Genomic DNA, 27,043 nt, shown 5'->3' with positions numbered 1-27,043 from the left:
ACATAAAATTACATGGTATTAAAAGTATGAATATATATTACATTTTTTAAGGAACTCCATTGGACATACTAATAAACATCAATGACAGTGCAATGTAATAAATGACACAGTTGAAGTGTGTATAACAGGCTCTTATGCAGTTCAGAATTATCCTCTTGCTTCAACAGAGCAATTGCTTCACAAGATCGTGTAGGAAACATGATTTGTGACTTGGCTGAGAAAACACTTCGACATATCTACAAAATTTGAATTTACACTAGGGTGTATAGCAATATATGTTAGCATACAATATTATTCTGTGGATAAAATTAAAATGCATATTCTATTTTATTCTGTAATTATATACCAAAAAACTATTGACCGAATGGAATATTGAACAACATGTCGTTTATCAAATCATTCCTATAATGTGCAAATAATTTTTATTTTTTAGGATTGTTGATGTGAGATGTTTTCATTTGTTTTGGCTGTGTTTAGATATTTCACATCTGCTGGACTGAATTCAAATAAGGAGCCACATTGAAGTCTTCCTTCATAGTCCCATTAAATGGAGAATCAGCAGATATTTCTTAGTCTAAATGAGTAGGGAATTTCTTTTATCTCTTTCTCTCTCTCTCTGTCTCTCTTTCTTTCTTTCTTTCTTTCCTTTGATAGAGTCTTGCTCTGTTTCCCAGTCCGGAGTGCCGTAGCATGATTTCGGCTCACTGCAACCTCCGCCTCCTGGGTTCAAGTGATTCTCCTGCCTTAGCCTCTCAAGTAGCTTGGATACGGGCCTGCACCACCATGCCTGATCTATTTTTGTATTTTTAGTAGAAATGGGGTTTCACCATGTTGGCCAGACTGGTCTTGAACTCCTGACCTCAGGGGGGAATTTCTGTTTATATCAATAATATTTTCCATGATGCTGCATTGTCCACATACTTCTACTGAGCTAACATCAATTACATTTGTAATTTGTTTAGCCTTTATCATACTGTCTGAGTTTTTATATTTCTAATATCATCTAAGTCCTGAGAACAATTTATTGGAATGTGATTTAATTAGTTGGTTAACATTTATAATTCATTTTTGCAAACATCTTATCCAAGTAGATGTATTACATTTTTATATACTTACACTTTTCGTGTAAGTAGATGTGCTAAGTTCTGTATAACATTTTTAGAAAATTTAATACCTTTCAATCTTAGGCTTGATACAGTATTTTGTGCGTGTTTTTAAGACTGACTCATTTTTATAAGAGAGTTTTCTTCACTTTCATATTTTATTTTATTTAATTCAGTGAGTCTAAGATACATTGTGGTATAGTTTGACTCTGTCCCCAAGCAAATCTCATCTTGAATTGAAGTTCCCCTAGTCCCCACGTGTCACGGGAGGGACTGAGTGGGAAGGTAATTGAATCATGGGAGCAGTTACACCCATGCAATTCTCATGATAGTGAGTGATTCTCATAACATCTGATGGTTTTATAAGGGGCTTTCCTCCCTCTACTTGGCATTTCTGTCCTGGCCACCCAGCGAAGAGGGACGTGTTTGCCTCCCCTTCTGCCACGATTCAGACCTCTCCAGCCATGCAGAGCTGTGAGTCAATTAAACCTCTTTCGTTTATAAATTACCTAGTCTTGAGGATGTCTCTATAGCAGCATGAGTATAGACTAATACATATTGTTTTTTACATTTTAATGTCTCTGAGATTAGCATGCCTCTCAAAATATATGAAGTCTTACAATCACTGTTGTCCAGGAGACAGTCGCAATGTGCATATGCCTGACCGTGATTGTCACTGGTGCTAATGTCACTACTTCAGTGAAGTTATGTACATTTTGGTCCTGCATGTTTTGCTCATCACATCATTTAGACACTATCACAGGATGGAATGGAAATTCTCTGATCCTGATCCTGTTTTTGTCCCCCACAATTTTTCTAATCCTGTTTTTGAAAAAAGTCTATGAGACTTTTACAGATCAAGAAATCAGTATCAAAAATCTCTGAACAATGAGCATCAGAAGCTACGAAGAAAATCTTGGAGACACTAGAGGGACACTCTTTTTAAAAAAATGGTACGTGACTATGGTTCTTTATGGCACAGAAAACAATATTGTGTTGAAAACAATTATGGTAATGATAAGTAAGTTTTGTCTGCTCTGTTGACACCAATAAACTTCCTAAAATTTTATTTTTATGTGTATTTTATTGTGTGAAATGAGTTGTATTTAGATGTATTTTCTCTCCCTTCCTCCCTCCCTCCCTCCCTCCCTCCCTCCCTCCCTTCCTTCCTTCCTTCCTTCCTTCTTTTTTTTTCCTTCTTTTTTTTTTTTTGTTTTCAGAGTCTCACTCTGTAGCCCAGGCTGGAGTGCAATGCTGTGCTCTCGGCTCACTGCAACCTCCACCACCTGGGTTCAAGTGATTCTCCTGCCTCAGCCTCCCAAGTAGCTGGGATTACAGGTGCCTACCACCACACCCAGCTAATTTTTGTATTTTTAGTAGAGATGAGGTTTCACCATGTTTTCTAGGCTGGTCTTGAACTTCTGACCTCAGGTGATCCATCCACCTCGGCCTCCCAACGTGTTGGGATTACAGGCGTGAGCCACCATGCCCGATCATAAATATACTTTCTGCTTGATGATTGCATTTTTTGTTTTCTTTGAGCCATATGCTTAGATAGAACATCATTACCATTCTGTTACAATGGAGATTTTAACACGTTCACACTTGAAAATACCAATTTTGATTCCATTTGCATCTATAATTATTCAGATATAAACTCACATACAATAAGCTATACGTGACGGATAATGGGTACTCTATTATTCCACCCATAAACAAAGTAAATGTATTTCCAAGTATGGAGTCATTGGCATCAGCCAACCAGTGGGGGGGAATCTAAATTAGGCTTAAGAGGGGACAAGGGAGTTCCTAACATCCCTTATAGTAAACAACTGAGGCAGTCCTTGATTCTGCCACATTATGAGGATTTTATAAATAAGGTATTTCATGAAAGAAAAAGAAATCGTAAAACTGAACCAAAGGAGAAAGAGTATTGAATTTCAAACAAAGAAGACACAAGAAACAATAACAACAGTTAACAATGTTTTCTCATTCAATCCCTAGAAAAACCTTATGATGAGGATACTTTTATCCCCTTCATTTTACAGATGTGGAAAAAGTAGATTAGGGAATTCAACTGGACCAAAGTTATAAATATAATAAGTGACACAACTCAAACTAATATCTTGCCTTTTCTGGTATCAAACTTGTGTCCTTAATCATAATATCAAAATGCTTCCAAGAAAATTAAAGATGTGGTTTGCAACCAGTGGAGAAACTCTTGGGGAAATCGTCAATTTTTTAAAAAAGAATTTATTGAGAAGCAACCTTGAAAAGACTTGACAAAAAAGTAAGAACTTACTTCATACTTAATTTTCTACAAAGAACAAAATAATGAATCTCACATTTATCACACATATGCAGTGAGAAGGTGTCCTGGAGGCTGTAGCAGTCAGTGCCTTTCACACAGGAAGGGACTCTTACTCTGAACTCTGCAAAGCAGAAGGGTGGTCGTGCCTCACGGTGGCTCGTAATGCATTTCTTGACCCAATGACTTCCTTTGTGGTTTCATCGGAGTTCACAGGAGCTGCCATCACTCTAGCTTTATGGTTTTCAGCTCTAACAAAGTGAGGAGTATAGTAGTCCTTTTGTTTTCTCGAAGTCCAACTGGTAGGATCACTTATTGTACATACCTTGTCCGTCATGCTCAGATTTCCTAGGAATTCAACTTCTGTCCTGATCTCTGTCTTTATTTCTATCCTGGTGCATTAGGCTGTCAACCTAGAAGGAAACATTCACATCTCCTCAACCACTCTCTCTCTTGACATTTCCTAAGGTGGTGATAGCTTTTTTCTTTTTCTTTTTCTTTTTTTTTAGGGGGCTGTTATGAGTTGTGCTGGAAACCAAGAAAGGATGAGCAAATAAAAAGTTCCCCTGAGTCATTTGGCCCCAAACATTTTAGCATACCCAAAGGCTCCAGAGTCCTTTCAGTGATGTGTATTATTCCTATTAAAGATCCTACCCCTTGGTTTGGGTTCTGTAGCTAGACAAAGAGAAGGTTAAGAACATCTGCTTCTGTGTTACATTGTTCCAAACTTTTCCTTTCTTTTCTTTTTTTTCTTTTCTTTTTTTTTTTTGAGACGGAGGTCTCACTCTGTCGCCCAGGTTGGAGTGCAGTGGCAAACTCTCCTGCTCACTGCAACCTCCACCTCCCGGGTTCAACTGATTCTCCTGCCTCAGCCTCCAGAGTAGCTGAGACTATAGGCACCTGCCACCACGCCCGGCTCATTTTTGTATTTGTCCCGAAGTTTTCTACTTGACCTAGATAAAACTTGGGTATTAATATCAGTTACCTTTTAAATGCATCCTAAAATTTACATTTGCCACACCCCTTTGATTATTAACTTCCATTATATGTTGAAGAAAGTCAGTACAAAGTGGTTTCAAAGTCACATGATACTTTAAAAATGGATAGCATATTAAGGTAATATAAAGGGTCTTGGGTCTGTGAAGCTAGAGAAGATTCAGACCAGGAGTCTCAGATATTTAAGAGCATGTTTTCTGGCTAAGGAAAGGATGACTGAAAGCAGTCACAAGTGCCATGTTTCATCCATTTACCATCATTATCAATGACTTATTTAATGTAGTAATAATTTTATAATGGGGATTTCTAAAGTCTCATAAACTGGAGCTAACATATATTGCCTTGCTAGCATTAACTACAGATGTTAATATGTTAACCTTTCATTCTGGAGTTTGGGACAGTGAGTGATTATTTGTTATTATACTATTTTTTTTTTTTTGAGATGGGGTCTCACTCTGTTGCCCAGGCTGGAGTACAGTGGTGTGATCTTGGCTCACTACAACCACTGCCTCCCGGGTTCAAGCAATTCTCCTGCCTCAGTCTCCCGAGTAGCTGGTATTACAGGCAAGCACCACCAAGCCTGGCTAATGTTTGTATTTTTAGTAGAGACGGGGTTTCACCATGTTGGCCAGTCTGGTCTCAAACTCCTGACCTCAGGTAATCCTCCAGTCTTGGCCTCCCAAAGTGCTGGGATTACAGGTATGAGCCACCGTGCCCAGCCCTTTTATACTATTTCTTTGGCAAACACAAAAAGGAATGGTCTGGTCCAGTGGTCCCCAACCTCTTTGGCCCCAGCGACTGGTTTCATGAAAGATAATTTTTCCATGGATGGGAGCAAGACGGGGATGGTTTGGGATGATTCAAGCGCATTACATTTACTCTGCACTTTATTTCTATTATTATTACATTGTAATATATAATGAAATAATTCTACAACTCACCATAATGTTGAATCAGTGGCATCCCTGAGCTTATTTTCGTGCAAGTAGGTGGTCCCATCTGGGGGTGACGGGAGACAGTGACAGGTCATCAGGAATTGGATTCTCATAAGGAGCACATAACCTAGATCCCTCGCATGCGCAGTTCACAACAGGGTTCATGCTCCTGTGAGAATCTAATGCCTCTGCTGACCTGACAGGAAGCAGAGCTCTGGTGCTAATGCCAGCAATGGGGAGTGGTTGTAAATACAGGTGAAGCTTTGCTCACGCATTCCTCGTTCACCTCCTGCTGTGCTCCCGGTTCCTAACAGGCCACCGTACCGGTCTGTGGGCGGGGGCTTGGGGACCTCTGGTCTGGTCAATTACACATTTCTCCTGAATTCTGGTGAAACGACGTACCAGTTCCTCCGAGGAAACAAAGATTTTCTTAAAAATCACATCAAATTAAATTACTGCTTTTTACTTATTGAAGTGGATAATCTTACGCTTGTTTTGTTACTGAAAAGACACCAGGCCAGGTATGGTGGCTCATACCTGTAATCCCAGCACTTTGGGAGGCTGATGTGGGTGAATCCCTTGAACTCAGGATTCTGAGACCAGTTTCAGCAACATATTTATGTTCTATAAATATATGTTCTATAAATAATACAAAAATTAGCTGTGTGTGGTAATGTGCAGCTGTATTATGTATGTTCTATAAATAATACAAAAATTAGCTGGCATGGTGATGTGCACCTGTAGTCCCAGCTGCTTGGGAAGCTGAGGTGGAAGAATCACTCAAGCCTGGGAGGTTGAGGCTGCAGTGAGCTGTGATTGCATTACTGTACTCCAGTCTGAGCAACAAAATGAGATCTTGTCTCCAAAAAACAAACAAACCAACAAACACCACCACATTCTCAAGTTATAAGAAGTTAGTTCTTCTTCCCTCATGTTACTTATGATTTGAATTCATGATTGTATAGAATCATTAGTAGTCTGAAACAAGCAAAGGCACTAAACGAACAATCATTACAGGGAAGACAGTGGATTCCATGAGAGGATGTGTCTTGAGAACATAAGAACATGAAGACTCTTCATCTTTGAGAAAGAGGAATAACTTTCAGAGGAAAGTGATTTAAGTGAACCAAGACATGACACTGAAGAAGAATGGTGGGGTGATAGGGAGTAAAACTATCACAGCTGTCTGTACACAGGAAGGAATGAACCAGGGTTGGGAGTGCAGTGGTGTGAGGTGTGACTTGGGCCTAGAATGCTTGATTGAACATAGCATTACTGGCTTTGCTGTCCTGAGTGAGTCAGTGGGCAGTTGTTAAAAAAAAAAAAAAAAAAAAAAGATGAATAATTTAACTTTTAATAAGCAAAGTTTGACAATCCTCTGCATAAAACATTTCTATCTAATGCTTTAAATACTTTTTATCACTAGTTTTGAAGAACTTAATTATAATGTACATTTGAGTAGATTTTCTCATGTTTCTTTTGCTTGGGGTTCATGGGCTTTCTAGATCTATATGCTTATAGTTCTAGAAATTTGGAAACATTTCAATTTCACTATTTAAATCTCAGTTTTCAACTATAATTTCTTTGAATACTTTTTGCCCCCTCCTATGTATCCAGAGACTGCTTTTATGCATATGTTGGGCCCCTTGCAGCTGTCCCACAGGTCACTGATACTCCGTTCATACACTTTTTTTTTTTTTTTTTTTTTTTTTTTGAGACGGAGTCTCGCTCTGTCGCCCAGGCTGGAGTGCAGTGGCGCAATCTCGGCTCACTGCAAGCTCCGCCTCCCGGGTTCACGCCATTCTCCTACCTCAGCCTCCCCAGTAGCTGGGACTACAGGCGCCCGCCACTGCACCCGGCTAATTTTTTTTTCTATTTTTTAGTAGAGACGGGGTTTCACCATGGTCTCGATCTCCTGACCTTGTGATCCGCCCGCCTCGGCCTCCCAAAGTGCTGGGATTACAGGCGTGAGCCACCGCGCCCGGCCGTTCATACACTTTTTAAATGCTCTTTAATGTGTTTCATTTTGTTTAGTTTTCATTGCTATGTCTTCAGATTCAGGCATCTTTTCTTCCACAGTGTCTTTTTTTTTTTTTTTTTTTTTTTAACTTTCATTTGAGGTTTGGGGCCACCTGTGAAGGCTTGTTACGTAGGTAAACATCTGTCACAGGGGTTTGCTGTACAGATTATTTCATCACTCAGGCATTAAGCCTAGTGCCCAACAGATATCTTTTCTGTTCCTCTCCCTTCTCTCACCCTATCCCCTTGAGTAGACCATAGTGTCTGTGGTTTCCTTTTTTGTGTTCATAAGTTCTTATTATTTAGCTCCCACTTATAAATGAGAACATGTGGTATTTAGTTTTCTGTTTCTTCATTAGTTTGCTAAGGATAGTAGCCCCCAACTCCATCCATGTTCCTGTAAAAGGCGTGATTTCATTCTTTTTTTATGGCTGCATAGTATTCCATGGTGTATATGTACCACATTTTCTTTCTTCAGTCTGTCATTGATGGGTATTTAGGTTGAATTCATGCCTTTGCTATTGTGAATAGTGCTGCAGTGAACATTCACACGCATGTGTCTTTGTGGTAGAATGATTTATATTCTTCTGGATATATACCCAGTAACGGGATTGTTGAATTGAATGGTAGTTCTGTCTAAAGCTATAAAAACGCTGGAAAACAACCTAGGCAATACTATCTTGGACACAGACAGGAATGAGCAAAGATTTCATGACAAAGACACCAAAAGCAATCGCAACAAAAGCAAAAATTGACAAGTGGGATCTAATGAAACTTAAGAGCTTCTGCATAGCAAAAAGAAACAATCCACAGAGGGCAGGGCGTGGTGGCTCACGCCTGTAATCCTAGCTCTTTGGGAGGCCCAGACGGGCGGATCATGAGGTCAGGAGCTCGAGACCATCCTGGCTAATATGGTGAAACCTCGTCTCTACTAAAAATACAAAAAAAAAAAAAAAAAAACTAAAAAAAAAAAAAAAAAAAAATTAGCTGGGCACGGTGGCAGGCGCCTGCGGTCCCAGCTACTCAGGAGGCTGAGGCAGGAGAATGGCGTGAACCCGGGAGGTGGAGATTGCAGTGAGCTGAGATCGTGCCACTGCACTCCAGCCTGGGTGACAGTGACTCCGTCTCAAAAAAAAAGAAAAGAAAAGAAAAGAAAAGAAAAGAAAAGAAAAGAAACTATCAACAGAGTAAACAGACAATGTACAGACTGGGAGAAAATATTTGCAAACTATGCACCTGACAAAGGACTAATATCCAGCGTCTCGAAGGAACTTAAACAAGTTTACCAGAGAAAAACAAACAATCCCATTAAAAAGTAGGCAAAAGGCTGGGCGTGGTGGCTCACTCCTGTAATCCCAACACTTTGAGAGACTAAGGAGGACGGATCACCTGAGGTCAGGAGTTTGAGACCAGCCTGGTCAACATGGTGAAACACCGTCTCAACTAAAAATACAAGGAAAAATTAGCCAAGCGTGGTAGCGCGTGCCTGTAACACCAGCTCCTCTGGAGGCTGAGGTAGGAGACTCATTTGAACCCAGGAGGTGGAGACTGCAGTTAGCTGTGATTGCGCTACTGTACTCCAGCCTGGGCAACAGAGTGAGATCAGTCTCAATAAATAAATAAATTAATTAATTAATTAAAAACATGAAAAGGAGGGAAAGGACATGAACAGGCGCTTCTCAAAAGAAGACATACATGTGGCCTACAAGCATATGAAAAAAACTCAGTATCGTTGATCATTAGAAAAATGCAAATCCAAACCACAATGAGATACTGCCTCACACTAGTCAGAATGGCTATTATTAAAAAGTCAAAAAGTAAGAGATGCTGGTGAGGATGCGGAGAAAAGGGAGTATTTATATACTGTTAGTGGGAGTGTAAATTAGTTCAACCCTTGTAGAAAGCAGTACCAAATAGCTAAAATGCAGGGTCTCATATTCTACTAGTAATTTGAGGATTTTAAAAAATTATTCATTGTAGCTAAAGTTTACTAATATTGTTAATCTTTTCTAAAGTCCAACTTTTGGCTTTTTAAATTTTCTCTATTTTTCCACTCTATTTTATGTACATATCTTCTAATATTTATTATATTGTTCATTTGGCTGGTGTTGGGTTTAATTTCTTTTCCTTTTTCTAGTTTCTTAAGGGATGAAGTTAGGTTGTTGGTTTAAGATGTTCTTTCCAATGTATGTAAAGATATAAATTTGCCTCTAAGCACTACGTTTGTTGCATCCCATATGTTTTGATATGTTGTGTTTTAAATTTCATTAGCCTTAAGATATTTTCTAATTTCCCTTGTATTTTTTTCTTTGACTCATTGGTTATTTAAAAGTGTTGTTTACGTTCCACCTAATTTTCAATGTTTTAGTTTTACTTCTGTTAATGAATTCTAGTTTCATTCCATTGTGATAGGAAATAATGCTTTCTATGAGTTTAGTTGTTTAAAATTAATTAAGACCAGCTTTGTGGTCTAACATATAGTCTGTCCTGAATAATTCTCTATGTGCACTTGAAAAAAATTTATATTCTGCTGTTGTTGGATGGAGTGTTTTATATGTCTTTTAGGTCCTGTTGGTCTATAGTGCTGCTCAAGTCCTCTACTTTCTTATTGCCCTGGTTGTTTTTTGCATTATTGAAAGTAGGCGTTACATTATCCAAGTATTATTGGAGAGCTGTCTATTTCTCTCTTCAGTTATGTCAATGTTTGTTTCATATATTTAGAGGTTCTGATATTTAGTGCCTATATGTTTATAATTGTTATTTATTCTTGATGAATTGACACTTTTATTAATATATGATGTTATTTGTCTTTTATATATATATATATATGTACATTTATTTTATCTGACATTAGTATGGCCATCCCAATTTCTTTTGGTTACTATTTGCTTGGAATATCTTTTCCATTCTTTCATTTTCAACTTATATGTGTTTTCAACTCAACTCTGAAGTGAGCTTGTATAGACACCTTCTTGTTAGATCCTGCTTTTGCTATCAATTCTGTCCATCTATGCCTTTTAATTGGGAATTTCAATTCATTCATATTTAATGCAATTACTGATGGGGAAGGACTTATATTTTCCGTTTTCCTATTTAATTCAGGGTGTCTTATAGTTATTTTCTCACTCATTTTTTCCATTATTGTCTTTCTTTGTGTTTAGCTGTTTTGTTTTGTTTTTTTTTTGTAGAGACACATTTTTATTATCTTCTCCTTTCCTTTGTGTATATTCTATAATTTGTGTTAACTTAAAAAGACTATTTATAATATTTACATTTTTTAACAACCTATTTTTAATGAATACTAACAACTTCAGTGGCAAACTAAAACTCTACCCCTACACAGCTCCACCCCTCTGCTTTATGATATCAATATCACAAATTACATCTGCATTTATTTTGTAACCATTAACATAGATTTATTATTATATTTACTCAATTGCTTCAAAATCTTATAAAAAATAAAAAGTGATATTACACACCAGAATCTTAATGATGTTGAGCATTATATTTTGCTGATGCATTTATCTTTACCAGAGATCTTTGTATCTTTATATGATGATGATGAATTATTGTTTTGCATCCTTTCAGTTTACTCTATAGAACTCTCTCTAGCTTTTCTCGTAGGGCAGGCTTAGTGCAGTAAACTGCCTCTGATTTTTTTTTTGTTTTTATCTTGAAATGCTTTAATTTCACCCTCATTTTTTAAGGACAGTTTTGCCAGATAGTAAAATTTTGACTGACAGTTTTTTTATTCATAAGTTTAGATATACCACCTCTCTGTCTTGCAGCCTCCAAAGTTTCTGCTGGACACTCCACTGGTAATTTTATCAAGGAGACCTTGTTTGTGACAAATATTTTCTTGTTTTCTTTTCTTTTCTTTCTTTCTTTCTCTTTCTTTCTTTCCTTCTTTCTTTCTTTCTTTCTTTCTTTCTTTCTTTCTTTCTTTTCTTTCTTTCTTTCTTTCTTTCTTTCTTTCTTTCTTTCTTTCTTCTTTCTTCTTTCTTCTTTCTTCTTTCTTCTTTCTTCTTTCTTTCTTCTTTCTTTCTTTCTTTCTTTCTTTCTTTCTTTCTTTCTTTCTTTCTTTCTTTCTTCTTTCTTTCTTTCTTTCTTTCTTTCTTTCTTTCTTTCTTTCTTTCTTTCTTTCTTTCAAGATTTGCTTCTTGGCTTTGGGGCTGTTGCCAGTGTGATTACATCTTTTCATGGATCTCTTTGCATTTATACTACTTGGAATTCATTAAGCTTTTTGGATTTGTAGATTCATGTTTTTTTTTTTTTTTTTTAATCAAATTTGGCAAATTTCTTTATTTTTTAAATACTGTTTCTTTTCGTATTCTATGACACTTATAATGGGTATATTGGTCTGTTAAATAATGTCCCTTAAATCTGTTAGTCTCTGTTCACTTTTCTCTATTCTTTTAAAAAATTTCTTGTCTTCTGGTTTAATAATTTCAAATGGTTTACTTTCCAGGTAGCTGATTCTCTTTTTGTGTGTGTGTGTGTGGTAATAGTACATTTTTCAGTTCTATTATTTAATTTTTCATCTCTAGAATTTGTTTGGGTTTATTTTTATATTAACATTTTGTATTTGTTGATATTATCATTTTGTTCTATGTATCACCCAATTTTCTTTAGTTACTTTTCTGTTTTTTTCTTTAACTTTTTGAGCATATTTAGTATAGTTATTTTGAAGTCTTAGTTTACTAATCTGATATTTGTGCTCCCTCATGAGCAATCTCTAAAGATTCATTTTGTTTCTTCCAATGGGTTGTGTTTTCCTGTTTCTTTGTATGCCCTGTGATGTTTTTGAAAATTGAGCACTTGAAAAAAATAGCTACGTCTCCCAATCTTTGAAGACTGGCTCTGTGCCAAGGCAATTCTCTATTTATTAACTATGTACTTTAGGCTTTGGGATTAGCCTTAGGTAAAGGCTTGAGATCTTCTCAGGTCTTTTGGAGCATGAATTTTTCCTGGGTCTTTGTGTGGCTTTTTGTTTTCCCATATATGTGGCTACTTTTGAATGTCTTAATGTCCTGGAGAGTCACATTCTAAATTTTCTTGACTTCTTTACTTAACATTCTGAGTATTTTAATAATTGTAGGGAGACAAACTTGCTAGCCTGCTGATGACCTAGTGTATCTAGCTTAGGTCAGTTTTTCCTTGCTTACCCCAAACCTCTATAAACATATGAGTCCAAAGGAAACAGAATTTCTTTTCTGTAGTAAAATTTATACTGTGTTCAGTTGTGCTTAGCTCAAGCTCGCCTCTTTTTGCTCTGACAAGTTTCAGTGGCACCATGCACTACCCCTGTTTTTTATCTTGTATCATGAGTCATTTGTGGTGTTTTTATTATTTCATTACTAGACAGTGTTCAACACGGAATATAAACTACTCTTTCTGAATAATAGGCTTTTGGAAGTAGAACATATTCACATATTCTCTCCAACCACTTTGGGATAGGAGGCATTCTCTTTGGGGGAACAATAATGGGGAATTCAACCAAAATAGAATAGTCAGTGATAAGTTGTTCATAGGAATTGTATCTGGGGACTACAAAGTCCTGGAACAAAGGATCTATTGAAAAATGGAAATTTAGATCATGACTATGTTTGAAATTTCAGCTATTGAAAAAATTGGAAGAATCAACTACCACTAAGTCTACCTGGAGACAAAGTAGTCCTTCCAAATACATATATGTCTCAGGGGGAAGAAATAGAGCTAAATGGGGACTTCGAACGTTTAATTCATGTCTTCGCTTGTCACTGAAAGAAATAGAAAGTGAAGAATTATGTGAAGATGAGACTCTTAATATGACTTCTTCACACAAATGCACATGGCTATCTTTCATTAGAAAAAGAGGTTGAAAAAATATATATGGTTTCCCAAGCTCTAGATATATACACCAAACCTTGGGAAAAGGAAATCCATAAGACCTATGAGGAAGCCAAAGAAACTTAAATCATTTGTAGCAAAAGGAGCAATGAGCAGAGATAATTAGAACTAGTCTGCAAGCAAGACTTAGTTGATAGGAAAGAGGAACACAAGGAAACTGTGATTCTGAGGTACCTGGGGATGCTTCTACTTTTGAGATCAAAAGCATTTATTCTGTTCTGTAATATCCACCCTGAGTAACCCATGGCCTCCTGAATACCCCACTAAAGACACAGTAGATAGTTCTTGCTAGAATGCCCACAGCCTTCAGCATAAAATTCTAAGAATGATTCTAATACATATTCTTCTTATTGACTTAATTAAATATTGTTCTAGTGATTGATAATTACTCCATTACATTACTGTTGTTCCATTTTTAAGATGCATTCCTTCATCATCATCATAGTTATATAGAGTATTTTGCTATTATTTTGGTCATTTTCTGAAAGTCATAATATTCATCCTTGACTTACTAATGTCCAATATATATAGTTACTTTACATCTTCCCAGCCATTATAAGAAACTTAGAGCTTTTTAGTTCCATTTATTACTCTTTTGAGTTAAAATGCAACTCTTATTTTAACGCAAGTGAATGTAATGTAGTAAACTTTAGTTTTATGCAATTAAAATAGTAGACATTATTTATGGTTTCATATAATTGCTATTCATTTAGACTTATATCTGTATTTACCTATTTCATTGTCTTTTATCCAGAGTCTTTGAGGTCTCATCTGAGATCATTTTCTTAAACCAAAAGAATATTCTGGGCCAGGCGCAATGGCTCACGCCTGTAATCCCAGCTCTCACGAATCACCTGAAGTTAGGAGTTTGAGACCAGCCTGGCCAACATGGTGAAACCCGGTCTCCACTAGAAATACAAAAATTAGCCAGGCGTGGTGGCATGTGCCTGTACTCCCAGATATTTGGGAGGCTGAGGCAGGAGAATTGCTTGAACCCAGGAGGTGGAGGCTGCAGTGAGCCGAGTTCATGCTACTGTGCTCTAGCCTGGGCCACAGAGTGAGAATCCATCTCAAAAAAAAAAAAAAAAAAAAAAAAGGATATTCTTCTAGTGTACTTTCTTAATACAGATATAAAGGTAATACATTGTTTTTGTTCTACTTAAATGATCTTTCTTTTACCTATGGAGTATAATTAGATGCTCATATCATTCACATTTGATTAGATAGTTGCCTCTGAGAATAGAATTTTAGTATGGCAGTTGTTGTCAATCAGTAATCATATAGCCTTCATTTTCTTTTTCTTTTTATAGGTTAGCTGCCATTATAATTGTTGCTCCTTTGAAAGTAAACTTTGCTTCTCTTCCTATCTTTAAGTTTCTGTTTGTCTTTTTTTTCAACAGTTATATATGATACACCTAACTTGTCATTTTATTCGCCCTACTGGAGTTCATAAGCCTTTGATAATATATAGTTTGATATTTTGTATCAGTTGTGAAAAATTCAGATATTATCTCTTCTACTCTAGGTTGTGGGGAAATTGTGATTTATAAAAACAAATTTTGGGCCTGGCGCGGTAGCTCACACCTGTAATCGCAGCACTTTGGAAGGCCAAGGCGGGCGGATCAGGAGGTCAGGAGATCGAGACCTTCTTGGCTAATATGGTGAAACCCCGTCTCTACTAAAAAATACAGAAAAATTAGCCGGGCGTGGTGGCGGGCGCCTGTAGTTCCAGCTACTCAGGAGGTTGAGGCAGGAGAATGGCGTGAACCCGGGAGGCGGAGCTTGCAGTGAGCCGAGATCCGGCCACTGCACTCCAGCCTGGGCGACAGAGCGAGACTCCTTCTCAAAAAACAAAACAAAACAAAAAAACAAAAAAACCCCACAAATTTTGAGGTAATAGACCATAGGAGCGATTGCCTTAGCAAATTCATTGCTCTTTATGTGCAGTTTTTGCTTGCTTTTGCTGAAAGAGCTCATTGCTGATGTGTATATGCAAGTTCACTTTGAAGCACCATATGTAGATGAGAGTAATTCAACTGGAAGAGACTTTCTGGTATGCTCTGTTGAAAGTTATTCAAAGTGAAGTCTACGCTCAGTAGGGAAGGATATTGCAATTATGAATAGTGCCTTCTAAGAACACTGTATGGAAATTTTCAGCATATATGCTGTAAATTTATCGTCATTGATCTGCATTGAAGTCTTCATTAAAGGCAATAACAGAACTTCAATACAATGAAAAAGAAGAAATAATATAGAGGTAATAGTCACACAGTAGAGGAGAACAAAAATATAAAAGACATCTATATTCTTTTGGCTTGCTAGGATCTACTGGGGGGAAACATTACTGCTGTTAATGTCTTTTATTCACATTCCAAACAATTATTCGTATCAAAATAGTCCTTATGAAGAGCTATTATTCTTTTTCTCACTGTTCCTCTTTAGAAGATACATCCAGGGTGGAAAAATGTAAATCTGCTTGTATAAGCAGCTCTGACTATTTACAAAGAAGCAATATTCTTACAATTTGATTCATTAAGATTTTTTGTTCTGGGGTCAGCATAGCATAATGGCTATGTTCCTGATCTTTAGAGTTAGACTCTTTTAGCTTAGATCATACTTTAAGCATCTAATTGTTACTATTTCTGATACCCAGAAAAAAAGTATCATTCTCTCTGGGTCTTGGTTTTCTTATTAATACAACAATGGCAATGATAATACTTGTATCATAAGATTACTGGGAAAATACATGAGTTAATGCCCACAATCATTGATGTAGTACCAGGAATATTTGAAGCAATCAATAAATATTAGCTCTTTTTTTAGGTGCCACTTGTGACCAGATTCCCTTTAGTTTCTATGTCTATGTGATTTCTTCCCCCATTATTAGCCAACATTTGAAATTTCTTATATTTGCATTTACTTCTGTATGCACATATATTTAAAATCTAAAATCATTTTAAGGTCGTATTTTGATCTTTTGAGTTTGATTGAGATGTCTCCAATTTACAAAATGTTGAGTTTAGCATGCTTAAATGAACACAAGATGTTAAAAATTCTCTATTTATAATTATATGATATGTAAGAAAATATAAGAATGAAACATGAAACACTTCCAATTCTTCATTATTTGCCTTGGTGGGACTGGAGCTCAATGCTTCAGAACAAATTTCCTTGATGCCAAGATTTTATTTTCAGTAGATATAAAATGTCAGTTTTCTTCGGAGGAAGACCAATTACCTTGACAAACAAAAAGTACATGCAAGAAGATAACTTTGTCACCTACGGTCATTCAGTGAATTATAATTTTTGCATTATTGTTTTCAATTGTCCTCCCTAAAGGCAAGAGAAGTCCTGATATATGACAGTTTTTCTGATAAGTACACCATTGTTAACTAACTTTAGTCTTATATTTACAAAGTGAATATTTACCTAATACATATTTACATCTATTTACAAAATATGTCTAGATTTAAACAGCTTATGTGTGATAGATACCAACATTCCCATTGTAAACCAATACTTACCTTTGTTTTGTGATATTATGTTGCAATGTGCAGTCTCAATGGTTGCCTTTTGCAGGATCTCCTCAAGACAATGAACTGAAATTCACAATATTTGCAAAAGAAAATACTTATCACTTTCAAAAGGGATGGGCAAATAAAACAGATATCCAACATTTCTTAAACACAATTTATGCATTCATTGTTTTAATTGAATGAAGAACAAATAGTAAATTATCATTGGCAATTTATATTAAGGTATGAACTTTTACTTATGAAATATATTTATGAGTCAATGGTGACTTAATAAGCACATGTTTGTATATATGATGGATGTTATTCTAAGCAGTTAGTTAACCTAGGCAGTCAGGAAAAAACAACCTATGCTATTTTTGCAGCAAACACCTTAGACGTAGCATACATCTGATTAGTCACAAAGTACTGTTTATCATGACAATGCTTCATATGTCTGTTTCCTTCTTCACATAACATAACTTTTTCCTACTCAGATTGTCATTATTTTTATGCTGAGCTATTTTAGTATCATACAAACTTTCTTTCTCTAGTTTTCCACTATTACTTTCCAATATTTTCTACAAATTACCTCCAGAGTAAGCACCCCCAGACCATACCTTGAATAATGGTACCTTTCAGTCATCTTCAGAGGCTATGAATTATTTATATGCTAAAATTCTAATTCATTAATATTAAAATTATACAGAATTGTACCATTTACACAATTGTACTATTTTTTATCAGTTATATTTCTAACTATCTTCATATATAAAATCTTTACACGATTTTGCATTGATGTGTTTTATAACACTTTTATGACTCTGACACTAGAGATGGTACAGTTTGAATTTTTAAAATAAGAATGAATATCCCTAATTTGAATTAATTTCAGTCTTAATGGTCCATGGTCACGTATAAAAGATTTGGGAGACTTGACATGAATTGTAGAAGAAATCTGTCTGCATTTCTGCTTTACTAAGATCAGATCTGATCCCTGTCCAGTAACAAAATCTTACAATATTTTACCCACAAGGTTTTGGTTTAGTCCTGTACGAACTCATATCCCCATGATTTTAAGTTATCGGAACCAAGTTATTCCAGCTTGAGTACCTGATGCATTGCTAGACTCATGGAAAGAAATGTAAGTATTGCTGAATCGCTCCCTCGCCAGACCCAGAGTACTGAAGTTGAGTATTTTTCTTATGATGATTTAATGGAAAAAGAGGAAAATATTGTCACCAGTTTTCCATTTGCTCAAATTTGCAATTTTCCATTTTGTTCCCAAATTGGGTTAGTCTGTATTTTAGATATATTCTCACAGGATGGATGTGGCTAGTCATGAACATGATCTTAGTTGAACGTGAAACAACCACTTCCCTATCTTGTCCCAAAGGAGAAACCAAATAATCAAGCTAAGTCTTAAGGCATCACTGCATAAGCAAGCTATGCATGAATTATTTTTCTACCCAAGAATATTCTTGTTTATTTACCATTTCCTCCTCTATTTCTGTCATATATTTAATGATTTCTGGTTCATTTATGCTAAGCCCTTAATATCCACTGAAGGTTTCCCTTCTAATTAGTAATTCACATATAGGATTAGCTCATTTGATGCAGGTAACTACTTCTAGTGGTTCAACTGCTTCTCTCTTACCTTTTGGTTATTAGGACAAAGTTTGATAATAGTAAAACAGAGGGAAAAGCATCTGTTTATCAGGATATTTTACCAATTTATATTTTATTTCATTTAAAACTGAGTATTCACTACACTTAAACTATGCTAGTGTTCTCAAACATTACCAAGGTGTAATTATCAAAGTAGTATGTCCACTTGCTATAAAACACAGCTTGGCTCTAGCAATAAAATAGTCTTCTATATGGAGTGGTAATTCATTTTATTGAATTGTATTTATTTTCCAGCATTATTTAAGTATGACTGACAAAAATTGTATATATTTAGGGTGTACAGTGTGGTATTTTGGTATAAGTAGATCTGTATAATAATTCCCACAAGCGACTTAATATGTCCATCGCCTCACATATTTACCTTGTGTGTGTGTGTGTGTGTGTGTGTGTGTGTGTAGTGAGAACACTTAAGAGCTAAACATCTACTCTCTTAGCTAATTTCAAGAGTCCAATACATTATTGTTAACTATAATTACCATGGTGAACATTACATCTCTAGACTTTATTCATCTTTTAACTGAAAGTTTGCATCCTTTGACCAATATCTCTCCATTTCTTCTACTGCCTAGACTCTGGAAACCACCATTCTATTCTCTGTTTCTCTAAGTTCAACTTAAAAATAAAAAAGATTCCACATGTAAGTGATATCATGCAATATTTTCTGTGTCTGGCTTATTTAACTAAGCATAATGTCCTCCAAGTTCATCCATGTTTTCCAAATGGCAAGATTTCCTTTTTTTTTTTAAGGCCGAGTAATACCTTCTCTCTCTCTATATGTACACACACATGCAAACACACACATGCGCATATTTCCTTATATTTTACCTGTTAATTTAAGCACCATAATCTATCTAGAAATTATTTTTTACTCTAAAAAATTATTTTTCAAAATCTATTGTTAAATATTTGTCATTTTGAAGAAACTATTGTATAATATTATATATAGACATACACATATATATGCACACACTATTTGTACAGAGAGACATATGACTTTATTATTAGACTCATTTCTTTTATTTGGATATATTTACTTTATAAACTTATCATGTGAAATTACTCACAGCCTTATTTCTAGAAAGGCTACATCCCTACGTGTCTTGTTAATACATTTCAATATATATATCTGGACTGTAACAGCACAACACCATTACAGAGGAGCATCCATCAGAATCTTAGGCCATATGGACAGGCATGATGGCTCATGCCTGTAATCCCAGCACTTTGGGAGGCCGAGGCGGATGGAGCACCTGAAATCAAGAGTTTGAGACCAGTCTGGCCAACAAGGTGAAACCCTCTCTCCACTAAAAATACAAAAATTAGCCAGGCATGGTGGCACGTATCTGTAAGCCCAGTTACTTGGGAGGTTGAGGCAGGAGAATCACTGGAACTCAGGAGGTGGAGGTTGCAATGAGCTGAGATTGTGCCACTGCACTCCAGCCTGGGTGACAGAGCGAAACTTCCTCTCAAAAAAAAAAAAAAAAAGAAGAAGAATCTTAGGCCTAGGCCATACCTCTACATTTGCTATTTACTACCTTGTGTCTGACATGTTGACATGTCCCTGAACAGATTTTTCACTTCTGGAGTATAATTTCCCCTTTCAATTATTTTCTCTTTTAAACAAGTAACACATGAATTTACTTTACAAAAGAAATTGAATATATACTGTAAAAAGAGAATAACACCTCCCTTCATGGTCCCTCTGACACTATTTACTTCAGCAAAAAAATAAAAACAAAAATCAGTGTAAAATGCCGTGTATATATATTTTTTGACCATTTTCAATTTTTTGCATGCTTATGAATGAATAGTTAATTCTTGTTTCCATAGCAAACAGATTATTGATTGCTTCCATACTAACACTTGCTTCCACATTAATAGATTATTGCATGTCTTTCCCACTTAACTGGGTAAATTTATACATGTGTATGTGTTTGTATGTGTACATACATACTTTTTTCTTATTTTTAAAGTATAAGTAAATGTAAAATGTAAGTAAAATATAACTTGACAGTTTCATACATCAAATTTGTATGAGAGGGTCCGTTCTCCACACATGAATCTATGAGGAAAAGTATTATTTTTGTCAATTCAATGGGCAAATGATGTATTTTAAAATTCATTCTCATTTCCATGAGAATGTCCAACCTTTGAAGTTGGACATTTTTCCTACTTATGTATCTTTGCCTCATCTTTTAAAAAAATTCTTTGTACTTCTTTGACTGTTATACTTTTGATAATATTATATGGATTTGAATATATATTCAAACTGTTTCAACATTTTTTTTCCTGGTCTGTTATTTTTAGCACTGTAATCTACCTAGAAATTATTTTTTAGTGTTTATATTCTTAAAAAAATTATTTTTCCATACCTATTGTTAGACATCTGTCATTTTGAAGAGCCTACTGTATCTTATTTTATTTATATGCATACATATATATATGCACACATTATTTGTACACAGGTGCATATTACTTTATTATATATTATTTGTACATATTTGCATATGACTTTATTATAAGGTTCCTTTCTTTTATTTTGATACATTTACTTTATGAAAGTATCATGTGAAATCACTTATAGCCTTATTTCTAGAAAGGCTAGATCCTTACCTCTTGTGTTAATATTTTTCAATATGTATTTTATTAATCTCATAAAATTTTACTTTAATGTATAGTTTTTAATGAACTGATTTATCATGAAAATACACTTGCATTGAAATTACATGAGTGCTGGATGAATTCAGAAAAGTATTATCATCTCAGCGTTCATCTTCCCACCAAGGTACATTTAATATATATTCAATTTATAATAATGTCTTCACTAATGACCTTCTTTATGCCTTTTAATAAAGTATCATAGTCTCTTATATATATGCCAAATACATTATTAGGTACATCGGTTTATTTAGTAAAAAAATTTCACTAAATATTTACAATGTGTCAACATACTAGTCAAAAGCAGAAGATAAAATGTTGAGCAAATAAAGGCAAAGGCTCTGTTCTCATGAAGATAATCTAGCAGAAGTCAGCCATTGAGTACATAATCACAGAAATAATTATACACACGAGACTGGAAAATGCTACAAATGACTGGTACATAAGATATCATAACAGAGAAATTTCGCCTAATTATAAGCGAATAATTTGAATTATCCTTTTACCTGTCACAGAATGAAAAAAGAGCGGTCTGTGCACATGCTCTGTGGCAAGAAGGATCGTGGCTAAAGTTACAATTCACAGAAATTTTCCCAGAGAAATCCTGATTTATGCCTGTTGTCCCAGAGTAATCGTTAATATGATCGGCTGTCAATCTTATGGTTATCCTTGTTTGCACAGTAGTTACGCAGTCACACTACCGATGCTACATTCCATGAACTAAAAGACAACAACTGTGGCTGGAGGCTGGTTCGGGAGAAAGGGTGTTCCTCTAGCTGGGAAAGGGAGCCGTGGACCAAGTATGGAAGGGTGGAAGGGCCTTGTAAACCATGTTCAGGCTTTGAAAATTTACACTGAATCCACAGTGTTAAGAAACTAATCATTAAATGTAAGTGAGTTTATAAAATTTGCATTTTGAAGAGACAATTCTGGAAATCGATTAGAAAAAATCAAGGGTAGGTAGAGTAATATCACTTGGGGGTTTAGGGAGTAGACAGAGTGGGAGGTTATTGCCTCAGATTAGATGGGTAGGAGTGCAGATGTGGAGAATTACACTGGCTCAGTGAGCCAAGATATTCAGTGGCTGTGAGATAACACAGATGGCCCCCAGCATCACCTCACTAGACATTCGGTCAACAGATGCAGAGAAAGTTAATAGTATTAAAGTATCTGATTTTTTTCTTGATCCTAGTAAGGACCAGGGCTGCGAATATAAAATATTTGCTTGAAAGTAATATGCCAAGCATTTTTAAAGCTATCTAAGAAGAAATGTCAAATAAGAGGCTTGAAAAGTGGGCCTGGAAATTGAATATTATATCTTGCTGGTATATAAGAAAGCTATTTAAATTTTGGATTGAGTTTACTTATTGAACTGTTCTTTTTATTTTGATTATTTCTTTCTTTCCAGTAGTTTCTTTTTAAAGCATCTGAATAAGAAAGCGCATCATCCGCATATAATTGCAGTTGTTAATTTCAATTCCAGTTTATATTATGTCTAACTAGGTTTTCCTACATTGTGACTTTTCCTTGCCGAAGACATGCAAAAAAATGTTGAATCCTAATAGTTATAGCAGTCATCCTTGTCTTCCTGATTTTATTGACAATGATTATAATGTTTCACTATGAAAGATAATATTTGCTGAAGGCTCTTACAAATACTCTTAATCAAGTTTAATATGTTTGTATTTATTTCCTTTTCTCCTATTGAAACATCTCTTGATAAGTGAACAAATTTTTATCCCCAACTTAAACCAGAATTTTATCATTATAACAGTGATGTATTATGTTGGCTCTTTTATGTAGAATTTTTGTTTTTCTGTTTGTAAGGAATGTTGTCCTAAAATATTTTCCTGTATATAGAAATAATCCTAAACTAATTTTACTGATTTTAGGTGGGGTGGCGTGAGAATCTTCCATCCTCTGGTAGGTACTGAACAGTTTATCTAGTAGTCATTTGCTGTTATTAAGATATATGTGAGTTCGTTCTTTTTTTGTGTGTGTGAGATGGAGTCTCATTCTGTCACCGTGGCTGGAGTGCAGTGTTGTGATTTCGGCTCACCACAACCTCCACCTCCCAGGTTCAAGCAATTCTCCTGCCTCAGCCTCCCGAGTAGCTGGGATTACAGGCGGCTGCCACCATACCCAGCTAATTTTTCTATTTTTAGTAGAGACGGGGTTTCACCATATTGGCCAGGCTGGTCTCCAACTCCTGACCTCAGGTGATCTTCCTGCCTCGGCCTCTCAAAGTCTTGGGATTACAGGTGTGAGCCACCATGCTCAACCTCAAATTCATTCTTTAAAAATTATCAGCCAGGTATCTATTTGGAGGCACACCTTTGATTAACTTACTTATTTTTTCTGCAGTATATAGTAATATTTATTCAAATTGTCTCTTTTTTCCTGAGTCATTTTATCATAGCATGTATCTTCACAGGAAATCATACATTTCAAAAAAGTTTGTTTATTACTAAAAGTTACGTATTTTTTTTTGTACTAGTATAGTTCACTTTGACATTAGAATTGCTTTATATCTATTTATGCCTTCATATGTTTTGGGTTTTCTTTTTTTAATGAATCAAATTCATCTTAACTTTCTATATTGAAAGAACTTCATGTTTCTAGTTTTCTTATAGTACGGATTATTTTATAAATTTATTATTTTAAAAGACTATATATTTTATAATATTAAGACAAATTTAGTGCAAGCAATATGCAGACTCAGTTTGGTATCTTGATCATTTTCTTTCATTTTTTGATGATTCTCTACCCCCCATCTTCTATTGCCTCTATTAAATTGCTCTTTCAAATGATCTGAACTTGATATCATAATAAGTTAACTTTTAACTGCCAAACCAATAATATCTATAAACATTTTCACATTTTATTACATCTCACAGCTTATGAATCTAATGTCAATAACAATATAATAAAATATAGAATACTGGTACTATTTTCCGTTTCTGTCAAAATACTCAGCTGTCCACTAACATCTTTTGATGAGGACACCTGGGCCTATGCCACTGCTGATAACTCAAAACACTGAATTGATGAAATTACTCTTCAATAACTAAAATAACAAATGAGAAAAGTATCTTGATGAAAACCTTAGAATCAAATTTAAAGGCTATTTAAAATTATATTTTAGTAATTAAAAAATTAATGAAATTGCTCTAAAAAATACTTACTCTTAGCTACCATAGCTGCCACTATTACCAGAGTGATTATATAAAGGAAGGCAAATATCACAGCAGCAATGCACCACGGAGACACTGTTCAAAAAGAGAGAAGTTGGCTAATGTAATCAAAGGAAACCAGATTCAGGAGTTGATACTAAAAATAACTTTTGCCAAGAATATTTAACCCACTTGAACTAGTCTGAAATCTAAGCTCATGGGAGCACTGTGCTGTGGGAAAATACCTCAGCCTGTGGGGGAGTAATTCTAAAAATTATTTTGCAGATTTAGGTGCAACCTGGGAAGACATTAACATTTTGATGTAGATATGAGCTGTTCATGAACTAACAAGTTGCCCTAGTAAAGAACTCTTCCAAAGGCTACAAAAGAGCACTTCAGAAATCCTGCTGTGGATTTAGTTCATTTCTCTCCCGTCAGTTTTTTTTTTTTTTTTTTTTTTTTTTTTTGGGGGGGGGACAGAGTCTCGCTGTGTCACCCAGGCTGGAGTGCGGTGGTGCGATCTTGGCTCACTGCAAGCTCCACTTCCTGGGTTCAAGTGATTCTCCTGCCTCAGCCTCCCGAGTAGCTGGGATTACAGGTGCACACCACCATGCCCGGCTAATTTTTGTATTTTTAGTAGAGACGAGGTTTCACCATGTTGGCCAGACTGGTCTTGAACTCTTGACCTCAGGTGATCCACCTGCCTTGGTTTCCCAAAGTGCTGGAATTACAGGCGTGAGCCACCACGGCCGACCCCCCTCCCTAATTTTTTTTTTTTAAACTATATCTTTCATCTTTGTAATAGAAGTAGGTTAAGAAAAAAACTCCAACTTTTGCTGTTGGCCAGACAGGTATTCTGTGACGGTTTTAATAAAAGTTCATTCATCATGTTCATCATGAGGTATCTCACATCCTCCATTTGTAGAAATACTGAAGCACTAAAAAGACACTTAACTTTTTCAAAATTAAAATATCAAACCAGGAAATTGTGTATGAAACATTCTTTTGTTTGTTTGTTTGTTTTTGAGACGGAGTCTTGCTCTGTCCCCCAGGCTGGAGTGCAGTGGCGTGATCTCGGCTCACTGCAAGCTCCGCTTCCCGTGTTCAAGCGATTCTCCTGCCTCAGCCTCCCGAGTAGCTGGAACCACAGGCGCCGCCACCACGCCCGGCTAATTTTTTGTATTTTTAGTAGGGACGGGGTTTCACCATATTAGCCAGGATGGTCTCGATCTCCTGACCTCGTGATCCACCCGCCTCGGCCTTCCAAAGCGCTGGGATTACAGGCGTGAGCCACCACGCCAGGCCTGAAACATTCTTTTTCCATGACCTTGGTACACTGCTCTAAGTCACTGTGTCTGTCGCTGCCTCGTTGACCATTCTCATTTGCTCTTAACAGAGCACTGTAGGTTCCTATGACGCGTTAAAAAGTGTAGGGAAAAGAAAAAAATCCTGATTCAAACATTAGCCTGAGAATATCTGTTTTCATGATTAGTTCATTAAAATATTTAAGCCAAAAAGTGAATCTAGAGTTTTAAATGTTTTTTACCTTTTGTTTTTGAAGTTTTAGTTATTTTTCCGCTCTGGATATTTGAAGAACAATGAACTTTGAGGTCTGAGTATATTGTACTTTCCTCAGAAAACTCTAAAAAATATAAAAAAAAAAAATGCATCCAACAACTATAATCCAAATATATGTATATACACATATTTATATGCTACCTGAACATATAATTACATGGCATATTATACATGATACAAATTGTCAAATTTTATAATCATAAGAAAGTTTTTAAATTGGCTCTATTTTTTTTTTTTTGCTTTGTGAAATGTGGTAAATTCTTACTGTTTTAAAAAAATTCTTAGTTCCTTGATATATAATATACAGGTGACAATACAATAATCATTTATAGATATATTGTAGAGATTAGATTAATGTATACAAAATTGATAGCATATGCTTGAAACATATTAACCATTCAATACGTGTTTTTCTTTAGTAGTAGTAATAATACCAGTGGTGTAGAATAGTAATTGTAAGAATATAATGGGCATTGGCATCTGCAGTAAAATTGGAAATAGAAGCAAGAGTAGAAATATTCAAATTAATTTAAATGCCTATTTCTGCTTCTTCTTAAAGTTGAATTTAATCTTAATGAAAGGAGCATGAAAAGCCTTTATCTAATTCTCACTAAATAAATTCTCTCCACAGCATATTGCATGTATTTCTTCAGTACAAGTGAAGCAGAACTCATAGACACCAAAAGTCAACGACATTCACCAAAAGTCAATAACATTCCCCTAAATATATTAAATCCAGTGCAATTGTAAATATTTACTTACCAAACTGTAATTTTCTGAGATTTAAATCCCCTTCAATTAGAAAATCTTAAACTCATTTATAAAGACAAAAGATTTTGAAGTCCTCCTCTAAAAGCACTTGGTTATGAACTCATTATTTTTAATATTATTTTCTCATTAAAAGAAGAGATTATTTAGCAATAACAGTTTTACCTGTATTTATTTCATGAATTGCCGCTGGCGAAGGATGAAGATCATCAGGGAGCCTGGACAGTGCTGATGTCTCTGGTTCCATTGTTCAGACTAAATTGTAAGGGCCAATGAGCCCAGGGTCAGAATGAGATGGGACCGAGGCAACAGAAGTCTTAACATTGCGACGTCAGAGAGGATGTTTACACTGATGCTAATATGTAAACTGTTTTTGACTTAAGAAAATTAAAGATAATGTACTCTTACAGGTTAA

At 35.5% G+C, this 27,043-nt stretch overlaps 1 protein-coding gene across 2 annotated transcripts; it reads right to left on the bottom strand.

The window, feature by feature from the left end:
- Window positions 1–2,363: 2,363 nt before the first annotated feature.
- LOC140712732 (uncharacterized) lies at window positions 2,364–27,043 on the bottom strand. 2 transcript variants are annotated; one of them, XM_073020460.1, is made up of 5 exons: window positions 26,794–27,043; window positions 25,829–25,924; window positions 24,295–24,378; window positions 16,775–16,849; window positions 2,364–3,824 (listed from the first exon to the last, which is right to left on the bottom strand). In XM_073020460.1, exons 1-5 carry the CDS (start codon window positions 26,873–26,875, stop codon window positions 3,820–3,822), a joined length of 342 nt encoding a protein of 113 aa, XP_072876561.1. In that variant the 5' UTR covers window positions 26,876–27,043; the 3' UTR covers window positions 2,364–3,819. The 2 variants fall into 2 exon arrangements, with proteins under 2 accessions (XP_072876561.1, XP_072876560.1); XM_073020459.1 differs by lacking the exon at window positions 2,364–3,824 and adding an exon at window positions 14,388–16,487.

The sequence above is a fragment of the Chlorocebus sabaeus genome, chromosome 11, assembly GCF_047675955.1.
Source record: "Chlorocebus sabaeus isolate Y175 chromosome 11, mChlSab1.0.hap1, whole genome shotgun sequence".
NCBI classification, from domain to species: Eukaryota; Metazoa; Chordata; class Mammalia; order Primates; family Cercopithecidae; genus Chlorocebus; species Chlorocebus sabaeus.
Note: the sequence above shows the minus strand (reverse complement) of the source record. Positions and strands in the feature narration are given on the sequence as shown.

Excerpts from the sequence above, each read along its gene's own strand:
- LOC140712732 (XM_073020459.1), bottom strand. The coding sequence starts at position 26,875 with ATGGAACCAGAGACATCAGCACTGTCCAGGCTCCCTGATGATCTTCAT. Across the intron at positions 24,379-25,828 it reads TAAAACTTCAAAAACAAAAG|TGTCTCCGTGGTGCATTGCT; the intron begins GTAAAAAACATT and ends CTTTTTGAACAG. Across the intron at positions 16,488-16,774 it reads CATAATATCACAAAACAAAG|GTAATTGGTCTTCCTCCGAA; the intron begins GTAAGTATTGGT and ends TTGTTTGTCAAG.